At 36.9% G+C, this 23,288-nt stretch overlaps 1 protein-coding gene and 1 long non-coding RNA gene across 2 annotated transcripts in view; one reads left to right on the top strand and one right to left on the bottom strand.

Moving 5' to 3' along the window:
- Positions 1-11,731: 11,731 nt before the first annotated feature.
- LOC125649281 (estrogen receptor beta-like) overlaps positions 11,732-23,288 on the top strand; it is a 28,945-nt gene continuing 17,388 nt past the window's right edge. Inside the window, exons 1-3 of the mRNA XM_048876710.2 lie at positions 11,732-13,584; positions 20,631-20,857; positions 22,054-22,164. Coding sequence (XP_048732667.1) covers positions 12,647-13,584; positions 20,631-20,857; positions 22,054-22,164 — 1,276 coding nt within the window. The 5' untranslated portion in view covers positions 11,732-12,646. The remainder of the gene's footprint in view (positions 13,585-20,630; positions 20,858-22,053; positions 22,165-23,288) is intronic.
- LOC130054852 (uncharacterized) overlaps positions 14,019-23,288 on the bottom strand; it is a 12,263-nt gene continuing 2,993 nt past the window's right edge. The window contains exon 2 of the long non-coding RNA XR_008803187.1: positions 14,019-15,074. This is a non-coding gene — a long non-coding RNA (uncharacterized LOC130054852). The remainder of the gene's footprint in view (positions 15,075-23,288) is intronic.

The following is a 23,288-nucleotide window of genomic DNA, read 5'->3' as shown; positions in this document are numbered from 1 at the left end:
TACTTGCGTCATAACCACATGTCTTTACACGAGATACACTTTCAAAGTATTTGATATATCGAAATATGAATTTCATCAACTTTATTGTTTTTGAATAATCTTTAACTCAAATGTCCATATAAGGCCCTTTGTGAACTTCCGCGAAGACTTTGGGATCCTAACCTATAAAACATCATCACTATGTCGATAAATATCGCGAATCAGTCAAACTAAATGTCTATATGCTGCGTATACTATCAGAATGAACTGGATTTTCTTTGTGAATCATCACGACACGGAGACAAAAACTCCATACCCGTGCATTCCACCCCCACCCAACCCCTGACACCTTTTACGTGTAGTACCCAATATAGTTTAGATCTTATGAAACTTCAACGAATTTTTAGCCATAGAAATATCTGAAACCACTATTGACATCAATGAAAGATAAATTTAACTAATTTCAAATCATGAGAACCAGAGCAAAAATCCGTCCAATGTCACGAGAGGAGGCGGATTGAAGGTTACCTTCTGCCATTTTTAAACCTATTTTATAATCTCCTCGATATGAAGAGTTCTTGTATGATTTCCGAAATAGGTTTCATGTCACATTGTAAGTTTTCGATGTACCAGGTGGGTGTAAAATAAAAAATTACAATATGACAGCAGCTTGTCATATTATTGTAACTTTTGTTTTTACACCCATCCAATATATTCAAAATTACAATATGACAGCTTGTCATATTATTGTAACTTTTGTTTTTACACCCACCCAATATATTCAAAATTACAGTATGACAGCTTGTCATATTATTGTAACTTTTGTTTTTACACCCATCCAATATATTCAAAGTTACAGTATGACAGCTTGTCATATTATTGTAACTTTTGTTTTTATACCCATCCAATATATTCAAAATTACAGTATGACATTAAATTCTATATTGTAACCTTTGTATTTACAAATTTTACACCCATCCGATGAAATGAAAAATTACAATTGACATCAAATTCTATATTGTAAATGTACTAATATCATTATACTTCGTATATCGGCCTGGTTAGCTACTAATGCAAGGGTCCCGGATTCCATCTCTGATTGATTAAAATATTTTTCTCCTCTTCTTTGCTACGATAACTTAGTAATGTCCATATTTATATATAACCCTCTACAATACGTAAACCTCTGTAATACGTAAGAGCCAGGAACTAAATCTAAAACAGACCTAATGATATACCCAAAGGGGGGGGGGGGGGGGGTTGTAGAAACAAGATCGATGGGATGCAAGTGAATTGTACCTAAAATGTCACCCAAAATGACATATGTTCTCAAATGGGCATGGACACGATTTGAACTGAATATTTTCATATTTTTCTTTTCTAATATCAGCAATGCTTTACTAAAGTATTTTTAATATGGTCAGCAAAACTTTGAACGCCAGTTGTTGCGTTACAAGTGAGATTCAACACTCACAATTCAAGGCTCGTGCCATGTTTTTGTTTGCATATAGATTGCTTCATAGAAAACAAAATGAGATGTGAAAAACAGTAGAAACTGTTTGTGTTCAGAAATAACTCGTAAATTGAAACATCTGCTTTAAACGAAATTTTTATTAGTATACTTAAGGTATGTAAACAAAAAGATGACACGGGCCTTATTTACATAAAAAAGAATTATGAGCAATTGACATTCAATTTTTTGCTGACCATTAGAAATACTAGTACCTTAGTTAAACATATAGTAAACATTGAAAATCAAAAAATAAATTTTGTAAATTTTCATCTCAAGTCGTGTCCATGTCCCTTTCATTCTTAATTTCTGTCAAAATGTTGGAAATTAAGTTTTTTAAAAGGTGCATTTTTTGAATTTGAGAAAAGGAGGTCAGCAAACATGAAAAGACCCCCCCCCCCCCCCCCCCCCCCCCAATGCATATATTCCAATATGCGTCGGACATGTTTGTTTTTTTCAAGTGATGTTTACTGAAGCACTAAAATCAAAACCATCCAAGACTCCATTCCGTATTTCTACATTTCCCTCTGATTGCATCTAGTAGGTTCATTATACGGAAACGCTCGTTATATCATTTACAATAAGTATTGATAATACATGTATTATATTACACATCAGATTCGAATGCAATTGATTTTGTACATAATATTACCTGTCAGGAAAACAATGCATGGTTGTGAGATCGCGTGTATGACGAACTATCCCTTTTACAACGGCATCGTGTGTATACATTTCAACAATAAAATGTCTTTGTTGTTTTATCGGCTAAAGGTAGCCAGCATTGCTCGCGTTTGCGGGTCGTGCAATTTTTCCTGCCATGATTGCAACCCACATCACCCAATAAAACAAAAAAGAAAGACATTACATACGTTATTTATATTTCATGTAATTTTAAAAGATATAAACTAGATCTAAGTACAACAATTTCATATTTACAATTTGTTCACCCATTTGTTACATTAAACGGATGATCAGCCAATGCAACCTTTGACCTTTTGATGATGCCTGGATGAAAATCGTGCACCTTGAAGACGCTCCATATTTGGTAGTGATTACACAGACAGGTGGTACTAAAAAACCGGATCGAACTAGTTAGCAACATGAAAACAATGTCAATTTCAAAGAAATATAAGAGAAAAGATTTAGTGAATGTAAATATTGTATTTATAACATCTCTTCCAACGGCATAGTACATGTATATATGGCATACTCTACTCTTTCAACAATTCAGCGTTTATGACATACCTCCCCTTCAACGTAATAGTTTGTGTGACACACAATCTCCTCCATCGTAGTCTGAATGACACATTCCCTTCAGTAACATTGTGTGTGTACGTGTGTCTAATGGCATCACAGTATTCCATCAAGTTGAAAAACTTGTTATAAGCAACAACAAAAAAGTGCCCGGGGGTCGTTAAAAGTTTGAACTAAAACTCTCAAATCGGTCTATACTTCATTTTTTTAGGACAACAAACATATATTACTTTGACCACCAAAAATATTGCAGACCCGTGCAGTGAATATTGATTATAAATTATTTACATGTTGTCCAGTCATGTCATCGTGTCATGCATCTTTTGTGGATTTATCAGTTGACCCAGTTTCAGCTCGAAATAAATCGTACTAAATTTTATAGGATTAGGTCGAGACAAAATGACCAGCCTTTAAGAAAATAGAAATGACCTTATCTTAAGTTTTACTAAACACATTTTACTGAACATGTGTTTGAGTTGGACTTTCATAAACAGGGCTGAAGCAACTGTTTATTTTTATTTTTAAATCATTTAAAATTTTACAACGCTAGATAGGAGTAACAGATATACCATGCAGAAGAAGTTTAAAGGCGTCATTTTTACAACAACAAAAATTTCTAATGCACATTCTTCCCTTCCTTCTTTTCTGATCAACAAAAAAATGAGGAAAGGAAAAAGAACAGCCCTAAAATTTAAAACATCAGATAGGAACTCTTGTAGAGTCCGCAGTTTACATTGACAAGTGGTCACAATAATGTACCTCGTTTTAAACGGGGGGGGGGGGGTCTCGAAACGCAGAGTTATATCCCTATGAATTTTGCTGGATTTTAGTCCACGTGAACTCAAACAACGTTGCGTGCACAAAGCATCATTTGGGCAAGCGTTGGATCCAGTTTCCTCAAACGTAGAGTATATAACCCTTTGCAATTTGAGATAATTAAAAAAAAAATAGTACAAGAAGAAAAACTTCTTTATATAACGAAATTTTCAAATTCTAAACTCCCTACCCTCCATCCACGAGGCAAGGACATTTTTAAATCTTTATAAGAATATACACGTGTAATGAAATTCTTCAATTTTTTGTAATAACCATAATGGCATTTTTAAAAGATTATAGCCATGAACCCACCCACCCCCGGGGGGGGGGGGGGGCCTTAGCGTCGAGACGGGACTCTTTGTAAATCAAAAACATGACCCTAAGTCTAGGGCGGTCCACGCATGGGATTTGAAGTTTTAAATGGAAATATACTAGAGTAGGTGTGACTTCTCAAAACCATTTCTCACGAACCACCAATGTACTGTCTGTTATTAGTACACAAGCAGCTTAATGTAGTACAAATGTAGTACAAAGTTGTCTGTTGCTGCTGTTTGATCCACGGGGCCAGGATAGGATCACAAGAGAGGATTTTGAAACATTTATATAACTTCTCAGGCGAGAGGTTTATAAAGCCTCTCAGGTGAGCGGTTTTACCCATGGACCTGTTGTTAGGTACACGTCAGTATGCAATCGGAACTCCTCGAATGTCTCGCTCACTCGACATAGAGTGTGCGAGACATTCGAGGAGTTCCGATTGCGTCAGTATTGTTTCATTTATCTTCTTGGTCACCTGAATGTTTCAAATCAGATATTCTTTAATAATATAAAGGCTTATTGTAATTTAAGCAATAATCAATTTGTAATTTAAGCAATATTCAATTTTAATTTAAGTAATATTCAATTTGTAATTTAAGCAATTGTCAGGGTGTCAGTCATTTTTTTTTATTTTACTGAAAATTCATGACAAATTAAAACATGTTTTTTGGGTTGGGATGGATGGGGGTTTCAAGAATCAGAATATTCTCTCGTGCAGACATACATAATGTCCCCTGTACTTTTAAACCTTTAGCAGAACGTCAACCTCTTGCTTCAATGGGGTTTAAAACCCTTTATACCTACAGACCAAAACAGTGACGGTCCTTTCAAATTAGAAAAAACATATTACTGTATAATTGGCAGAGTCGATATACAGCTAAAGGGATTATATTCTACAATATTAAACTGCAGCCTTTGATCACGAATTATATTCACTGAAATTTTTTTTTTTTTTACTGGCCGGTGGACAATAGAAAATTTCGTGTTCGAAGCACAGGGCAGGTTTGCGAATCGAAATTCGAGTTAGTCCCATTGTATATTTTATGATATTTACATTTGCAATGTTTTTTTCCTTTGATATCGTTACAAATTTCAATGATGATCATTTCCTCATGAATGCAATTTAGTTGGGACGAAATCGTGTATGAATTGTGATGAATATAGTACCTCTACTTTAACGGTAGAAATGCAAGTAGAATTTTTGAAAATCAATAATGTGCTCCATGAAGTATGTCTGCATGAAGCATCACAGTTCATTCCTCGTGTGTTTTCAAAGAAGAAATTTCTTAATTGTGTATTCTTACGTAGACGTGTCGGTTTATGAGTCAGTGCGCATGCTTGTCGCCGGACCAACTGACATGTGATCGCAATATGGGCATTGTGTGATAAACGTCCTGCATTACGTATAATTAAGAGTCTTTGATACATTTATGATTACTTATTACGTTACAAAAGATCCGTATCATTGACCCTGATATTTAAGTCTATCACAAACTTCCTGTTTACTTTAAAATCACATATCCCACCCACTTCCGTACCCCCTCGTTAGCAAGGTGTGTCACGTTTTTATATATTCTTTATACTGACAGTGGAAATTCAAATGTGTGAAACAAACTCGCATAATCACTAGCCTGGAAGCCTGTCCGTAGAATGAGGTAGACTGGTCGCTGAACGCCGTTAACCCTGTGTGACGACCGGGTCTAAGAGGATTTTGTTATGTAGCCATTCTCACGAAAATTACATTGAAATCTCCATTAGATTATTAAAATGATATAATAAAAGGAGTATACATGTGTATTTCTCTCTCTCTCTCTCTCTCTCTCTCTCTCTCTCTCTCTCTCTCTCACATATTTGTAAAGGAAAAAAAGATAAATGACATTCTTTAGTTCAAAGTCGGCCTAAACACTGTTTCGCAAAAAAGCGAATGGTTAGGATATAATTTTTTGTGCAGCACATCATGTCTCTGAATTTTAATTTATATTTGGACATAAGCCTACAACAAACATGAAATATATTCTCTCTCTCTCTCTCTCTCTCTCTCTCTCTCTCTCTCTCTTTTAATCCTTGGTCGATATTTCCTTCTTGTTCCTCGATATCATCAGATAATTTGGCGGACATGGTTTAATGATGACTGCGAGGCCTTCGCTAAATGTGTTGAGCAACAGTTAGGCGTATAGATCTGACCGCGTATTGATCGCGCTAGGTCAATCGAGGATAAGTTCGGGTAAGGTAAACTCGAGGTTCACGGCGCGGTCACATCGCTATAAATAAACAAACGCATGGCATGTTGTAAAATCTTTCCATGAAATTAATACTCTGCAGAATTGTTCTATCTGCGTTTGTGCTGCCTAACATGTATTGTTTTAATGAAAGATTTATTTACAATGTACGAAACAATTAATTGTGTGATTTTTGAGCCAGTCTGATTGCGCAAGTTGAGAAAATCGTGATTGAAGTGATCAGGGATGTCCAAGTTTTAGACGAGGCCTTGGCGTGCTAAGTACTAGGCTGAGAGCAGGGAGTCGCGACCTGCCGTTGACACAGCCAGAGTGATCACCACCAAACGTTATTCATATCAGGCCATTATTTGGCTCTTGTCAAAGGCATTTGGCTTTTGTGGTGAATAAAAACATTTAGAGCAAGGTTGGAGAGGGGTCCGTAATTTTGCGTAAGGTTCAATACCCTGCCCACTGTAAAGTTAGGTTCTATTAACGGTCAAAGTGCACTAGTCTGGCAACATGAGACCGGCCACACAATTACTTAGAACGAGAACTGGTTATACAAACACCACTAGTCCTTTTTTTTCCAAATCAGTCTGCAGAATATTGTGATCTGCACAGGTGTGGCTAAGGTAAATTTGTGAACTGGGATGACGTAACTGCTGGACATTTGAGTGATTGATATATACATATGTATATATATTATATGTTATTTAATTTCATCCTGGTCTAGCAAACTTACAAATGGCGGACGTTATATTTCCCGCAATATCGTCTTGGATGGATGGCTAATTACTGTTTATATTATGAGAGGAATATTACACGATAGTTTGACTAGGGAGTTTTTGCTTGTAAGTTCAAGTATGTTGAAAATTAATGGGTTTGTATATCTTTTCAATTCTAATGTTTTAACCTGACAACAGTCTAAAAAAAGTCTTGTAGAATATCGCGAATTACCAAATATAAGGTCCATTTCAAGACAAGAAAAGTGATGTGCGTGTGTGTGTTTAATGAATTACTCTTTAAAAATTTAACTAATTACTGAACGTGTAGGTTTAACAAAATCACCCACCGGTGTACTGAAATTAAATGTTCACAAAAAAGACGGTGCTGTAATTGAAAAAATACATGTATATGTACTGCAAGGCGCTTGCAATAGGTAAACTAGTAAATGAATAGATATATTTGATTAAAACTGTTCGGATAATGGGGGCGGGGAACTGTGGAATGAATTCTTTGACTTTTGGATGATTTTAATAATGGCATGAAACTGAACATAGCAGAATTTCTTTTCTTTCAGTGTTAAAAACTGGTCTAATTTGTATTGAAATAAACTTATTCTTATTGAGTGTAGGTTTAAAAATACTGGTTGTTTTTTTAAAAACTGACTGGTCACAAACATTGAACACTGTGAAGTACAATTATATTGGGCAATACAAAGGCTGTGGTACACAAGTGCACTGCATTGAAATTTCACGTGTTCGTATCAAGGGAGCAGTTATTGTATTAGTGTAGGTAGTTTGATGGCGGAGATAAATTATATTAATATATATTATAGGACTTTATTCAACTTTTTTCTAATACCTATGTTCAACAAATATATTTAGTGCATCTGTCCGACCTGAAAAGGAAGCAAAAGAATATTGGTTTTGGTGATTAAATGAAGCTATTGATCATAAAATTAAAAAAAAAAAAGTACACGAAAGCTTATCAAATCGAATTGAGAGAAAGGACTACAAGCTATGTCTTCTTTACTTAGTTAACAGAAATTGCTTGTATAACATTTCGGGACCATGCGTTACAACAAATATACCATGTATTTCAATAAGGAATATATTCAACCACTTTGTTGATAATGGTATTAATTCAGCATTTCTTTATGATTTTATTATTTCGTTGTGTTTGTTATAATTTTATTATTTTGTTGTGTTAACAATAATTAACTGTTAATATACTATAATGTTCTATTCTGAATCATATCCCGATTTGTTTCAAAACAAAATTGAGCAAGGATTCTAAATAAGCCAAGCCTAGTGAATGCGCATGCTCAATGCATTTGATATCCATTCTTGGCTCGTGAGGAAATCACGTGATGAAATAATCTGGATCCAATGAACGAAGGTTAGTTAACTTTAACTAACAGTTAAATTGTCATTAACTCTTACATATATATAGTGTTAATTATCAGTTAAAGTTAACTAACTTTTGTGCAACTGGGTCCTGGAAGATAGTACACGTATTTAATTTAAAATGATGGCGCCACTTGACTTCCGACACGACACAGCAGTGTTTGGAAACACTTTTTAATATGTACGTACTTTACAACGGCTGTGTTAAACAGACACGGATTGCGGCGCCCCGATCTTTTAGAATGCTGTGATGAATTGTGATAATGCTCTCTTATCGTCTTTTATTTGCTTAAATAAGGTACAGGATATTAGCAGTAATGTCCTTCATAGAGAACTTATAGTGAAAAAATCTAAATTGATTAAATGTCTAAATGCCAGGAAAAAATGTCTAAATGCCAGGAAATAATACCAAAATAAGGGTCATCAGAATGTAAAGATGCAGCAGTAAAGAAGATGTCTTTCAACACACCGTTTATAATTAATTCACCTGCCTTAAATGTGTTCCTTTGAATTCAGTTAAATTTGTTTAACCCTGATAACAAAGCTACACATATATGCAATACAAATACTGCACGGAAAAGCAGCATGGTGGTGAACATTCAGATTTCGGTATTCGGTGATGGACAATGGTTGATGGCACCTTTATTGTAAAACACGAAGGGAGGTGTAAATGTAAGTGGTCAGTTTAGTCCGTGTGAGGTCAACCTCGCCGAGATCATCTTGGTCTGGGACTAGATAGTCTCGGTGGGCACCTCCATACAGGAGCGGTCACAGGTCGGTGATAAAAACTGTCAGCGACCAAAGTCCGCCGAGATCTGAAATTAAAATGCCCTCTACTGTAGTCCGCTAGGATCTAAACTTACTGTCCATAGTGCGTGTACAAACTGCCAGCGACCAAAGTCCGCCGAGATGTAACATTAAGAATTGTCAGCGACAAAGTCCGTCGAGATCTGAAAGCATGTCCACTTTAACTCAACTACTGTTTATGAAAATTCTGGACCAGATTTTAAAAGTAAATTTCAAACAGGTGTAAATCTATATATGACTGAATTCAGTAGAACCCGCTCTGGTTGTTTTTGTTACATGTTTGATTGATTGATTGTATATTGTTTAACGTCTCTCTCGAGAAATTTACAATCACATGGAGACGTCACCAAGACCGGTGAAGGGCTTCAAATTTAGACCTTTACTCGGTGCTTACGGCCATTGAGCAGTGAGGGTTCTTTAGCGTGCCACACCCACTGTGACACGGGACATCTGTTGTAAGGTCATCTCCGAGGACCCGTGATATTCACACCTGATGCCGATCGTTTGGTGATGGAACTGTCAGTCACTACCTGTTTTAACGACTTAGGTTTGTCGCGGCCGGGATTCGAACCCCGGCCTTCCGCATGCGGGGCAAACTCTCTAACCTCTAGGCCTTACATATTTGTAAATGACGAAATGCTTGTATTAAGATATTGAATGACATTGCACGAATATTGAGAATATCGATACTAATGCCACTTTCAAATGGTATTTAGTATCATCTAGTATCTAATATATTCATCAATTTTAGCACTGATTTGAAATCGTTGTCGAAAAATCGCAAGAGAAACCAATAGAATATAGAGTTATATTCTCCCTCAGAGAGCTGGCAAGTTTAGATTTTCCTCCATTTAAAATTGGTAGAATACAGATTACCACATTAAATATATCATGAATGTTGATTATAGAATTGCGCATTATTTTCTTCAGTAATACATGTATTATGTTTGACAGATGTCGATGACCATTTTGAATTCACCAAATCTGAAACTTATCGCGATAGAAATATTATGTATGAAATTTTAACGATAAAAAAAAATAACTTGGGTACTTAGTTTGTTTCATAACAGTATTTCAATATTTGTCAGACGTGAACAAAATTTGAATTTCCAACCTCAACATTAGTGACGTGCATTGATTGCGTGTATTTGATAATCAGAACTGGAAAAATAATCGAGAAAGATCATCATAGCTCGCAATCCTTAACCAAATCCCAGTGTAGTGTAAAAATGTGTGTGGCGCTCTATCTTAGTGCATTAAATCTCCCGCAGTACGATGAACGGTCAAGCGGGTTAGCCGGTTTATTTGACGGTCATACATACATACACACACATATATATATATATATACACATCCGGGCATACCGACATTGGATAATTAATTTGTCGCACATTGTTCATCGCCTGTAAAGGCGACTCGGTCGTGCACCGTTGTGTGACCCCAGTGAAAGGCTATTCCGGATATGTTCAGAAATGAAGCTTGTCGATTCCAGTATTGTTTCGGTGAAGATATGTAAATACATGTGGAATTTTCAGATCTGTCATGGTTTTGGTAGGTAGAAGTTTTATAAGAAAAATTAGGTTGAATAATTCGGTTTTTTTTGGGTTTTTTTCTGGACGGTTAATGTTTTTCACCAACCAAGAGCATCAATGATTTATGCTGACTCATGTTAGTATGGATATTTAGGGAGTTTAGAGAAGATAAATTCTTAGGTGTGTAATTGCTTTTCACATGAGTATGAAACATATATATATATATATATATATATATATATATATATATATATATATATCATCTTCTATTCCCTACCTCCACGAAGAGAATAAGGTGTTGGGCCACGTGTTGGTTTGCATATATGTCTGTCTATTAACAAGTTTTCTTTCTTGTTAATCTGACAAATCGTTAAAGGCTTGTCAGAAAAAGAGGAAAGTTTTTCGCCTGATGACAATTATGATGACAATTATATTCTTTGGATTCAGGATTAGTGGAGGTTAGATTGCTTGACAGTGTCCTCGAGTTTTGTTACTTCGGGTTATGGTAGAGATGAAGTCTTCACGCGCGTATTACGAAGATTTAACTGCTATAGGGCTGTGTAAACAATACTTACATTACACCACTCCTATCTCCATAGTAAGCATGAAAAAAAAAGTCTAATACCCACTACGCAGAATGCTCTGTTCACGTCTATTTGTAAGCACCATTAACTAGTTGGGGAGTTGTGAATCGGCTATCTACTTTGGGACTTTCTGCTATCATTCAATCAGCTAATTATCTTGCGTAAGACTGTTCGTCTTCGTGCAGTAATCTCTCGTTTCCCAGACGCATCTATTACAGTTGAGAAACCGTCGGTGGCACAAGCGAGATAACTCTCGCGTCTTCCCCATAAACCAACGATTCGCTGATGTGCTGGCTAAGTGTGAATGGGGTGCAGATGGAGAACAAACGAAATTTCTTACAGATGTAGTCTGTTTTTCATGTCATAAATAGAATATGAATTCATCATCATCTGTCATTTATTCATTGGAAATATCTTTGTAATTAACAGTTCTATCCTGTTGCACTGCTTATCACAATTTGTCCTTGTTGTTACTGTGAATTAATTACATAAATTACGACTCCGCTTTAATTTGGTTTGAAATATAAGAATACCTTTTCTAAATCTCAGATGAAAAACAACATCTATGGTGCAAATATATATTTTTCCATGATGATATTGAATTAATTAATTTACAATCACGACAATAAATACGGTCGATTTCAAATATAAAACAATATGAGTGAGATATTCGAACTGTTCAAGAAATGTTTGTAGAATCAATTCGCACAACAGATCACACTCATGTACACAATGTTTTTGTGGTTTTATAATAAATGCACTCCATAATTAATTTTCAATATTTATTCATTGTACAACTTTGGATAAATTTTTTTAAAGATTTATATTTCATTTTAAGACATTTGTATGCATGTTAATGTAACAGTTTCAACTTGGACTCCGTTTTGTTACATTTTTTTTTTTCAAATTCATGATTTAGATTTTTATTTATTTAATTTGAAATTCATATCATTGTTGAAGATAACTGATGATGCACAACAATACTCATACATGTAAAATACACTATAGTCTGTTGATCACTCGGGCGGAAAACTTAAGAAATGTTGGGTGACCTATCAAATGTTGATAAAGTGGGGGTACACCCTGTCTTCTATCGACCTATCTTAATCCCCGGCCGTCAAGACCCACTGGGGTAGGACAAAACCCTAAGTAAAAAAGTAAGATTGGGGATATTAACGAGATTGTTAAGTCACCCATGACTGATTTATTGACAGTTTGAATCTTAATATTTTCATTTTCAATCTTAATATTTTCAAACATGGATACATCATGGACTTTACTGGCTTAGAAGTTAGATTAAATCTATTCTCAGTTTATGATCACAAAGTCTGACCCGTAGGACATAATTCAATGGAGGTGAACAATAAGTACAGAATGGTCACTCATTCTGTCTGTATAAACCTTGTTACTGAAATCATGATTGAATATTCCACATTTTCCTTTGCAGTTGAGGTTGAGCACTTTGACGTGACATCGAAGTGTTGACTTGCTAGTAGCCAGTATGCCCCCGCCTAAGAAGCCTAAAAGTGGACCCACATCGATAGAGCAATTCATGTCGACTGACGAGATCAGAACGCCAATTGATGACGAAGATATGCGAGAAAGAACTGGCTCTTGTTCTTCCGACGTGTCAGTAATTTCAGAAAAAATCGAGGACGACAAGGAATCGCATATGTACCTGGATGAAAAAAGCCCCTCTGGGTTGAAACTATTAAGACACCTGATTACCAAGAAAGTGGAGGAGGAGCAGCGCGTCCCGGGTTCGTGTTCTAGTGGTAGAAGTTCATGTCAAAGTCTGTCTCCAACCAACGAGTCAGACGACACCTCACGTGAGGACTCCCGCGCGAGTGCAACGGCCAGCCTCACGATGGAGGAACGCAAGAAGCATCCTCCCAGCGCCTCCTCGCCGATTTCTCCCATGGCAGGAAGCGTGTTGCCTCCCTTCGGGAACAGCGGTAACCCACAAACTGCGGCTACGTCAGTGCGAGGAAGCGAGCGGCTTATTAACAGTATGGTGGCTTCTGGTTTAATGTCTGGTGGTTTTCCGACAAGTCCCACTACGACCACATACTCCGCTTATTTCCCCTCGTATCTCTACGGACAGTCTCTGCAAAGTTCCTACTACCTTAACAATTACGACTCGGAACCTAGGGACTTGTCTACCGGTAAAATACAAAAGGAGAATCAGAGCCGGGAGAGACTGTTTGATCGTGGTTCCATAGACTCTCAAGTTCACCGAGATATTGAACAACGACTTTCCGCCCATTTTGGACTCGGGTCGTACGACTCGCTAACCAATCGTAAAGATTTAGATTCACGGAAGAACTTGGTTGGAATTCTGACGGAGCCAAGGTACAACCATCTGCGGTTTCCGCTGAGTCCTGTCGACAGAGAGACAGCGTCATTCCCGTTCTTCGTCAATGGCTACGAGTCCAGGAGGTAAGCACAAGATTACTTCACATTTAAATTTCATCATTTAATTGTTGATTTGGTGATTCTGATTGGTTGAAGTTTTATTTTATTTTTAATGTGTGTAAGCCAAAACGTCACATTTGCGTTGGTCATACCTCGATCATCGGCATTCCTCCTTTTGCAGAACTTAAATACATTTGTGTTTCTGCCACAAATTGAAGCTTTAAAATGTAAAATCACTCCGTAGTGTGCAGTTAGATGCAATGTTAATTAAAAAAAAAAATGAAATAGAAATATTTTGTTTCGTCAATCATAGTCCTACTCAGAACCATAAATAAGACCACCGTGCTTTGTTGGTAGCAAGTATTGATATTGATATGTTGATAATCTTAATTTTCCACATTTACAAATTCTGGACAGCAGTCCTCTGTTTTCTTCTTTCATTGTTTCATTGAAACATATTTTCATTATGTACATCATGATATAATTGGGAAGCAGATAATCTCCAGACACAAGGTCACTACATGTATACTACACATGTGTATTATGAATACACTTAAACTTTACATATACATGTAAACGCAAATTTTGCACTTGGTTTGTATTTTGGGGCGCGTGTGAATAGAGGTAAAGCAAGATTTGCACGCGAGTGTATTTACTTAATTTGCATATGGCCAGACTGAGTACAAATTAACTTTTATATAAGAGTATTTACTCTCGGTGACTGTATTTTCATCAATGTGAACGTATGGCAAATTTACACACATGTACAAATTATTGAAATTGTCTATAAATTAAGATATTCCAATCTTTTTTAAATTACATCATGTCCTATATAAAAAAAAAAGCAGTGACCTTCTGTTTTAGTAAGTTCCAATTGAAATATTATTATATCTGAACAAGATATGGTAAAATCAACATCTACATAGGCTATATCCATCTCATTCCTCGTCTTCAAACTGCATCGATATTGCTTGGAAATGCGCATTGCAAAAATTACATTTACACACCAGAATTAAAATTTGCACGTATATAAGATTTACACCCATTAGTGAATGGGCGCATGTGAACGGGACTATTAAAACGTAACAGCGAGATTAGTAAGGGATGTAAATATCTTTGATTTACAAGTACTGTAGTAATAGACCCTATAAGATAAAAATAATTACATTTAAGAAAATAGAAGTAAAACAATACACATAATGAAAAGTAATATAATATGTAGCGGTCAGACGTGTTCGATCGCCGGTGACCAGATAGCTCAGTTGGTAGAGCACCTGAATGGAGATTCAGGGCGCACGAGTTCGAATCCCGGTCTGGTCCGTTGCATTTTCTCCCTTCCTATTGAAAATAATAAGCAGGGGGTAGTTTCCGTTTGCAGATATTTCTTCCTCATATCTAATGTACATTTCTGTAAGGAGTGCTGAACAGAAATTGATTGAAAGGTGGGCTGTCATGTCCGTAATCCAGTGTTAGGGATGAAAAATCACGGATGGTGAGGATGAAAGTGGTCTATGCTAAAAGAAAGATAACTCAAAATTAGAACTAATTATTTCCCTCCGCATTTGAAAAATAAGGGTTATCGATCTTTGAGCAATGAAATCACATCACGCATATCTGCATATCTGCAATGGAAAAATTTCGTTGATTAACTTTAATCTATAATGACCACTGGGAATGACAATATCATAAGCACCAAAAAGATTTTTGATGATAGGATATGTAATTTGTGATAGATTCGTTGTAAATTATAATAATATTCTTTATTCACCAATCAAGGACCCTTGGGGGGCATGTACAGGTTAACAAGCAATTAATTATAACATTGAAAATAAATAACAATCATTCAGAAGTACTAATACTGACAGAGTGCACACTTCTGCACTGCACACATCTATAATTATATATGAAATACTGATTGCAGACAAGATTTAAATTAACAACATGGTATTTACAATAAAATAACCCAACTATAGGTGACTGATTCGGTCGTTTATTCAATCTCAAAGAAAGTAAAGTAAATTTTATTTAAAGTCGGCACTATATACATTCAACAAATCAAACACAAGCTCTGTAGAGCTTTCTAACCGACTATCATACACATGTATATCAAGGACAAAGACACATAGCATGCATGTACACATATACACAGACATATCACAGATTAACAAAAGAATACAAAATAAAACAAAACATTTCATGCAAGAATATACAGACACGAAAGCATAAGATTAAGAGGAAGAAATAAAATACTACAAGGAAAAGTAGATGTATGTAAAAATCACCATCAAAATTCAATCTAATTCGCAATTTTTGTTGCAAATATTGCGGAAAGTGCAAGCTATTTCAAATAGAAAGTTGGATAAATAGTATAAGATCGATTTTGAAAATAATTTAATTCATTGCTGACGGAATTATCTAAAAAAAAAAAAAAAATAATAATAATAATAAACTAGAAAAGAAAGGTCTATTGAGCCATGCAAACACACCACATGAACGCTGCATAGATAAAAAGAGCTGAAGCAACATACAAAGGGTAAAAAAAAATATTTCCCACAGAAAGGGGATAAACGTGAAACATCTACATATATACTTATATATACTTATCTTGTTTTAATCTAATACTTTAAACCAATTCATTAATGTAAATATGATTAAGACCTTATTAATTTAGCAGACGCGCTTTTCGTCGATCTGACGAAGACGGCCATTTAAATCGCCAGCCCTGTGAACCCGCCGCTGTGTGTGGTGTTTGACCAGCGGTCGAAAAGTGCACATGTGCTATTCAGGTCATGCGGCCGGCTAGTCAGCGGTCAGTGAAGTGGCTGTGTATATCGATCACACGTTAGATGACCAAATGAATGAATTAAGGACCGGGTAGAACGAGGGAGGAACCTCTTTTAAGACAAGTGGTTGAAGTGGAAGTGTCCACGGAATAACTGACCTTTTATGTAACCATCACAGCTCACCAATGTATTTTCTCAGGGATATTTTTCTTTATGGTGTGTCACTGTCTTTGTGTGTTATGGTGTTATGGAGGCAAAATACCACGATCAACAATTTGAGGATGCTTTGAACGTTATAAAAGTTTTGTCGGATCCCGGTGGTACGGTTTGTAGGATTCTTAGGGGATCGGCGAGCGACGACGAGAATATGTCGAGGTACGTTCACGACAGATAAAGGATTATTAATATATTGGATAGAGGAGGGCGCGGATCTAAGAATAAACCTATGAAACATTTATGTGTATCAGTTGATCCAAGACATAAAATGTGCACGGAATATTTTGGTATCGGTTTGGTTGTGAAGTTTCAGTTTAAAGGATCACTGATTAGTGCATGCTGATATTATTTGATTAGCTTGTCGGATCCTGGGGTGGGGTGGGGGGATGGGGGTAAAAATAAAAAGAAGGGTGTGTGTGTGTGCAAGGACGGGATGAATGCCAAGGCATGATTATCTAAATGGTGGTGGTGGTGGGGGGGGGGGGGGGGGGTTTACGGGGCCGTGCCACATTGGATATTTTTTTCGTGATGAAGTCTGACTAGTAGCTCAGAAATACGGAGAGGAGGACATGAAGTAATGAGGTGACTCTCCAATGATTAGATGAAGTGGGGGGGGGGGGGGGTTAGATGTTCCTAAATCTGCCACTTATTTCAAAGAAGGGGGTTATTGTCCCAGCTTATTATCCAGGAAGAGGTCTGTGAAATCTAGACAAGTTATCTAACATTAAAGTAATGTTAATGAACCCCATCCAATTATCCCAATTATGAGAAGAAATTATTTGATGGTAAAACTCAGTCATATGAGCAGAAACATTCGTAACACTACAGACATCCCACAATGCATTTCAGCACCAGCAAAAAGGTGAAATTTTGTGAGCAATTCACCTACAAAATGTAGATTTTTGGTGAATGAAAAAAGGAAAATTTTGTCCGAGTTTGTTGAAGAGTTTTAAAATATATATTGAATTTATGATACTACATGTAGTTAATTAGTCCCTATGACCTAATTGTCAAACACACAATTTTATTGTGAGATATTATCTATATCCTCAGCACACACTGACCCCAAACTGATTGAATGTAACAAACTTGAATGTTCTAAGTTTGAAATTCATGCAAATTTAATCTGCATGCCTTAAATGAAGAACCTTTTCTTTTGGAAAGTGAATATTTTCACAAATTGTCCTTTCTCTAACAAATTACCATTTAAAGTAATGTGCTAATCTTTCATGTCCTGCTAATTTTACTTTTAAGATTCATTGATGATTAGATTCTGGGGTTGTATTATGCAGATACATGTCTTTCCAAGCAAGAATATGTCAACATGCCTCAGATATTCAATGGCAGACAAAAGTACAAATGTTCACTACCATTAATTACAGCTTGATCAGAGGGGAAGTTCTAACCTAATTAACAGAAATGTTACTACTGATGTAAATTTGGTTGTTAAGGAGATGAAACAGTACAGAACTAACGATAATTCTGGTAATGTTTTTATACATTTACCAAGTACAAGTTTCAAACGACCAAAAATCGCCATTATTCTAAACCGGCTTCACTTTGAAAGTACGAAGTACACGTACCAATTATGATCAAATCAATGTACATTAATTATCATCTCTTAAATCTGGCATATATTTGAAAATGTTTGCTTCATGATTTTTATTTGTTTTTAAGGTTGATTGATTGCTTAACGTCTCACTCGAGAATTTTTCACTCATATGGAGACGTCACCAAGACCGGTGAAGGGCTTCAAATTTAGGCCTATGCGCGGCGCTTACGGCCATTGAGCAGTGAGGGTTCTTTAGCGTGCCACACCTACTGTGACACGGGACATCCGTTGTTAAGGTCATCTCCGAGGACCCGTGACATTCACACCTGATGCCGAGCGTTTGGTGATGGAACTGTCACTACTATTTTAACGACTTAGGTCTGTCGCGGCCAGGATTCGAACCCCGGCCTTCCGCATGCGGGGTGAACGGATTTTCATTAATGAATAACACGAGTTTAGGTAGCAAGCACCATGACCATTTCATATATAGTCTTTTCTTTGAAAAATTGCATGGGAAATTGAATTCTTTGAGAATTCATCTGGAAAATGTATTTTTTAAAGAATCACCACTTTGTGATATGATATTTGAGTATAGGGACCAGTTTAATGAAAATAAAGCTTAATAGGTTTTAGAAGAATTCGATCAAGTCTTTTCTTTGAAAAATCGCATGGGAAATTGAAACTTGAGAATTCATCTGGAAGTTTTTTTGTTTTTGTTTTTTAAATCACCATCTTCTGATATCATATTTGAGTATAGGGATCAGTTTAATGAAAATAAAGCTTTTATCAGGTTTAAGAGAAATTTGTGTACATAGAAGTTGCTGAATTTCACAGAAATCAATTTTAGAATGCTGGAATTTTTAAACAAAGCACTATTACATAATGCACATCCTTTTAAATACATATATATTTACATACTATAGTTGGATATTTCCTAGAGTCCTGGAATTCTACCGCAATGTTCTATTATTCTATTTGAATTAGTATACACACCATATTTTTTTTAAAAAAAATTAATAGTTATCAGAATAAAAAAAGAAATTCATTGATGTAGGTAATTGCATTCATACAATACCAATTGCATGATCAGAAAATGATTTCTTTTTTTTATTAACAATCACAAAGGGTCTTTCTCTCCTGACAACAAGCAATGTAGGAGATTGTGAATTTATGATAAATCTCCTTTCGCTGGGAAAAACTCTCCCACTGAAAGGTCAAACTGACCCTGTGGAGAATAGCAATTTTACAGAATTTGCATGCTACACATGCTCTTAACTGGCCACTGACTGAATGACCCCATCCTGTAATCATCATCACCATGGTTACACATTAAGAAATATGGCTCAAATTTTTCTATCAATTACAAACACAAAGCTGGATTGTTGGGGGGTTGTATTTGAACTGATCTATTATACTGATGAGTTTTGACAGCCAGAGTTGATAGTTTATGAGCAGATTTTAGGCTTTCATGACTCTAGGGTTGAAAAACATGCAAGTAAAGATCAGAGCAGACCAAGAGATTGACTGTCATTCATTATTACGATTTATGGCTGGCAAATATATGGTGCCCTTTGAGGTGAGCCTTGTTGTGTTAAATCGTTGGTCTTGGTTGTTATATAATATGGTTTGAGGAGACACAGCTGTTCACAGTTGATTAAAAGTACTAAAAACTGCACATTGATCTAGCTTGACTTAATTATAGTGCAGGGTCATTAATGAAATAAATAAGGATGTACACATGCATCAAGTAATTATATAATTAACTGATATTTTGGTGAACAGAAGAGGAGTGCATGTAGTGCACAGACAGTTATAGACCCTCGAGAAGATTGGTGTGATTTATGACTACAGATAAAGAGGAAATGCTCCAATTATGTGTGTTTAACTAACCCAGCAGGGACATCAGTGAGTAGTCCGGAGAAAACTCCAGACTCCAGAAATGGAGTCATGGTGTACCAAGTTGTGTTCAGAGTCTGAGACATCATCGGTAAAGATTGGCATGTCCTCATTTTTCCGTCATTAATTTTGTTTTCTTGCTGTCTCTGTAGATACTGATCCAATTTCTTCCATCTCCAGAGATCTTCCAAGTATTTAATAGTCTCCTTACACAATGCATTTTTCTTGGAGAATGAGGGAACACAGTTAATCTTCAGATAGACCCCCCTTAAATACAGTACTATTCAACTTCTGATAGACCCCTTAAATACAGTACTATTCAACTTCTGATAGATCCCTTAAATACAGTACTATTCAACTTCTGATAGACCCCCCCTTAAATACAATACTATTTAACTTCTGATAGACCCCCCTTAAATACAGTACTATTCAACTTCTAATAGACCCCCTTAAATACAGTACTATTTAACTTCTAATAGACCCCCTTAAATACAATATTATTTAACTTCTGATAAGACCCCCTTAAACACAGTACTATTTAAAATTCCCATACAATCTCACAAAAAAGGAAAGGGACAATCTACAGAAGATAACCCCAGTCTCATTTTGTTTTTTCTTTGCAGAGAGTCCATTGATAAACTGGTTCCCAAGGAGGAGAATCATGGTCCCCACCATTCGCCTGGAATGATGCCTCAGGGGAGCTTTCTATCCATGCCTTATATGATGCATAATCAAGTCCCTTCCTCCACTACCCTGGAGTTCCGGGACCATGATGGACGTATCCTGCCACTATTAGACCCTTCCCTCTCATTCGCAGATGGACGGAAATTAAAGCATAGTGCAGTTGCAGGTATATATATATATATATATATATATGTGTGTGTGTGTGTGTGTGTGTGGATATTTAAGTATTTAAACTATTATAGACTGTTCCACTGTAACCCGAGTGTTGCCCGTAAGGGTACCACTACACAAGGCCAGTGGTTGGTTGTATATTGTTTAACGTCCCGCTCGAGAATATTTCACTCATATAGAGGCATCACCATTGCCGGTGAACGGCTGCAAAATTTAGGCCTATGCTCAGCACTTTTGGCCTTTGAGCAAGGAGGGATCTTTATCGTGCCACACCTGCTGTGACACGGGGCCTCGGTTTTTGCTGTCTCATCCAAAGGACTGCCCCATTTAGTCACCTCATTCGACAATCAAGGGGTACTGAGGACCTATTCTAACCTGTGTCCCCACAGGATACAAGGCCATTAGTGATCATTGTATATATTGAATTACCTTTACACATACTTAAAAAAGTCTTTTCTCATACAATTTTGAAGTTGTAGAAATTGACAAACAGACAGACAACGAACAAAATGCTGTACTTCGCGGGCTAGACAAAAATTTAATACTTTTGTCCGAGTGCAGACAATGCTTTAGCATATATTGAAATATTGCATGCATGTACACAATTATTCACTGTATGTACAAATTTCTGATTGACATGCTTTCTAAGATAAAGAGCATTTCTTTGATTTTTTCATTTACAGTGTGATGGCAATATGTAGCCAATTAGTTGACTAGCAGACAGATAAATGGCATTTTCCTTTTCTGTGACAGTTTATATTTGAAAGTTAAACATCCAGGGCACTTAAGTGTAGGGATATTTTTATTTTCTACAAGAACTTGTTGTTCTAGTGACCGGCAGTTGATCCAATCTGTATGTTTATGTCTTTCTAATTACTCTTAGCAGTTCATGTTCATGTGATCAGTTTATGTCTTACTTTTAGCAGTTCATGTTCATGAGATGTGTTCATGTCTTACTTTTAGCAGTTCATTTTCATGTGGTAGTTCATATCTTACTCTTAGCAGTTCATGTTCATGTGATCAGTTCATGTCTAACTCTTAGCAGTTCATGTGATTTGTTCATGTCTTACTCTTAGCAGTTCATGTTCATGAGATGTGTTCATGTCCTATTCTTAGCAGTTCACAGACCTTTAACTGTGCCGGGTACTTTTATGCATAAGATATTGTGAAACTTTTATTTTATGTTTGTAGGTCATGGCCCTAACAAGCTTTGTCAGGTGTGCAGTGACAATGCCTCGGGGTTCCACTATGGGGTATGGTCGTGTGAGGGCTGCAAAGCATTCTTCAAAAGAAGTATACAAGGTAATAATAGATCTACGGGCAGAAAGAGAGATGGAGAGAGAGTGTGTGATGAAGAGAGAGGGAGGGAGAGTGTGTGATGAAGAGAGAGGGAGGGAGAGAGTGTGTGATGAAGAGAGAGAGGGAGGGAGAGTGTGTGATGAAGAGAGAGGGAGGGAGAGTATATGTGATGAAGAGAGGGAGAAAGAGAGAGTGTGTGATGAAGAAAGAGGGAGAGAGAGTGTGTGTGATGAAGAGAGGGAGAAAGAGAGAGTGTGTGATGAAGAGAGAGGGAGAGAGAGAGTGTGTGATGAAGAGAGAGGGAGAGAGAGAGTGTGTGATGAAGAGAGGGAGAAAGAGAGAGTGTGTGATGAAGAGAGGGGGAGAGAGAGTGTGTGATGAAGAGAGGGAGAAAGAGAGAGTGTGTGATGAAGAGAGATGGAGAGAGAATGTGTGATGAAGAGAGAGGGAGGGAGAGTGTGTGATGAAGGGAGAGAGAGAGTGTGTGATGAAGAGAGGGGGAGAGAGAGTGTGTGATGAAGAGAGGGAGAAAGAGAGAGTGTGTGATGAAGAGAGATGGAGAGAGAATGTGTGATGAAGAGAGAGGGAGGGAGAGTGTGTGATGAAGGGAGAGAGAGAGTGTGTGATGAAGAGAGAGAGAGAGGGGGGTGTGTGTGATGAAGAGAGTGAGGGAGAGTGTGTGATGAAGAGAGAGGGAGGGAGAGTGTGTGATGAAGAGAGAGTGTGTGTGATGAAGAGAGTGAGGGAGAGTGTGTGATGAAGAGAGAGGGAGGGAGAGTGTGTGATGAAGGGAGAGAGAGTTTGTGAGGGAGAGAGAGTTTGTGAGGGAGAGAGAGAGTGTGTGTGTGATGAAGAGAGAGGGAGGGAGAGTGTGTGATGAAGAGAGAGGGAGGGAGAGTGTGTGATGAAGAGAGAGTGTGTGTGATGAAGAGTGTGAGGGAGAGTGTGTGATGAAGAGAGAGGGAGGGAGAGTGTGTGATGAAGGGAGAGAGAGTTTGTGAGGGAGAGAGAGAGAGTGTGTGATGAAGAGAGAGGGAGGGAGAGTGTGTGATGAAGAGAGAGGGAGGGAGAGTGTGTGATGAAGAGAGAGGGAGGGAGAGAGAGAGTGTGTGATGAAGAGAGGATGG

The sequence above is a fragment of the Ostrea edulis genome, chromosome 5 (assembly GCF_947568905.1).
Source record: "Ostrea edulis chromosome 5, xbOstEdul1.1, whole genome shotgun sequence".
NCBI lineage: Eukaryota > Metazoa > Mollusca > Bivalvia > Ostreida > Ostreidae > Ostrea > Ostrea edulis.
This window is presented reverse-complemented; position numbering and strand designations above follow the sequence as displayed.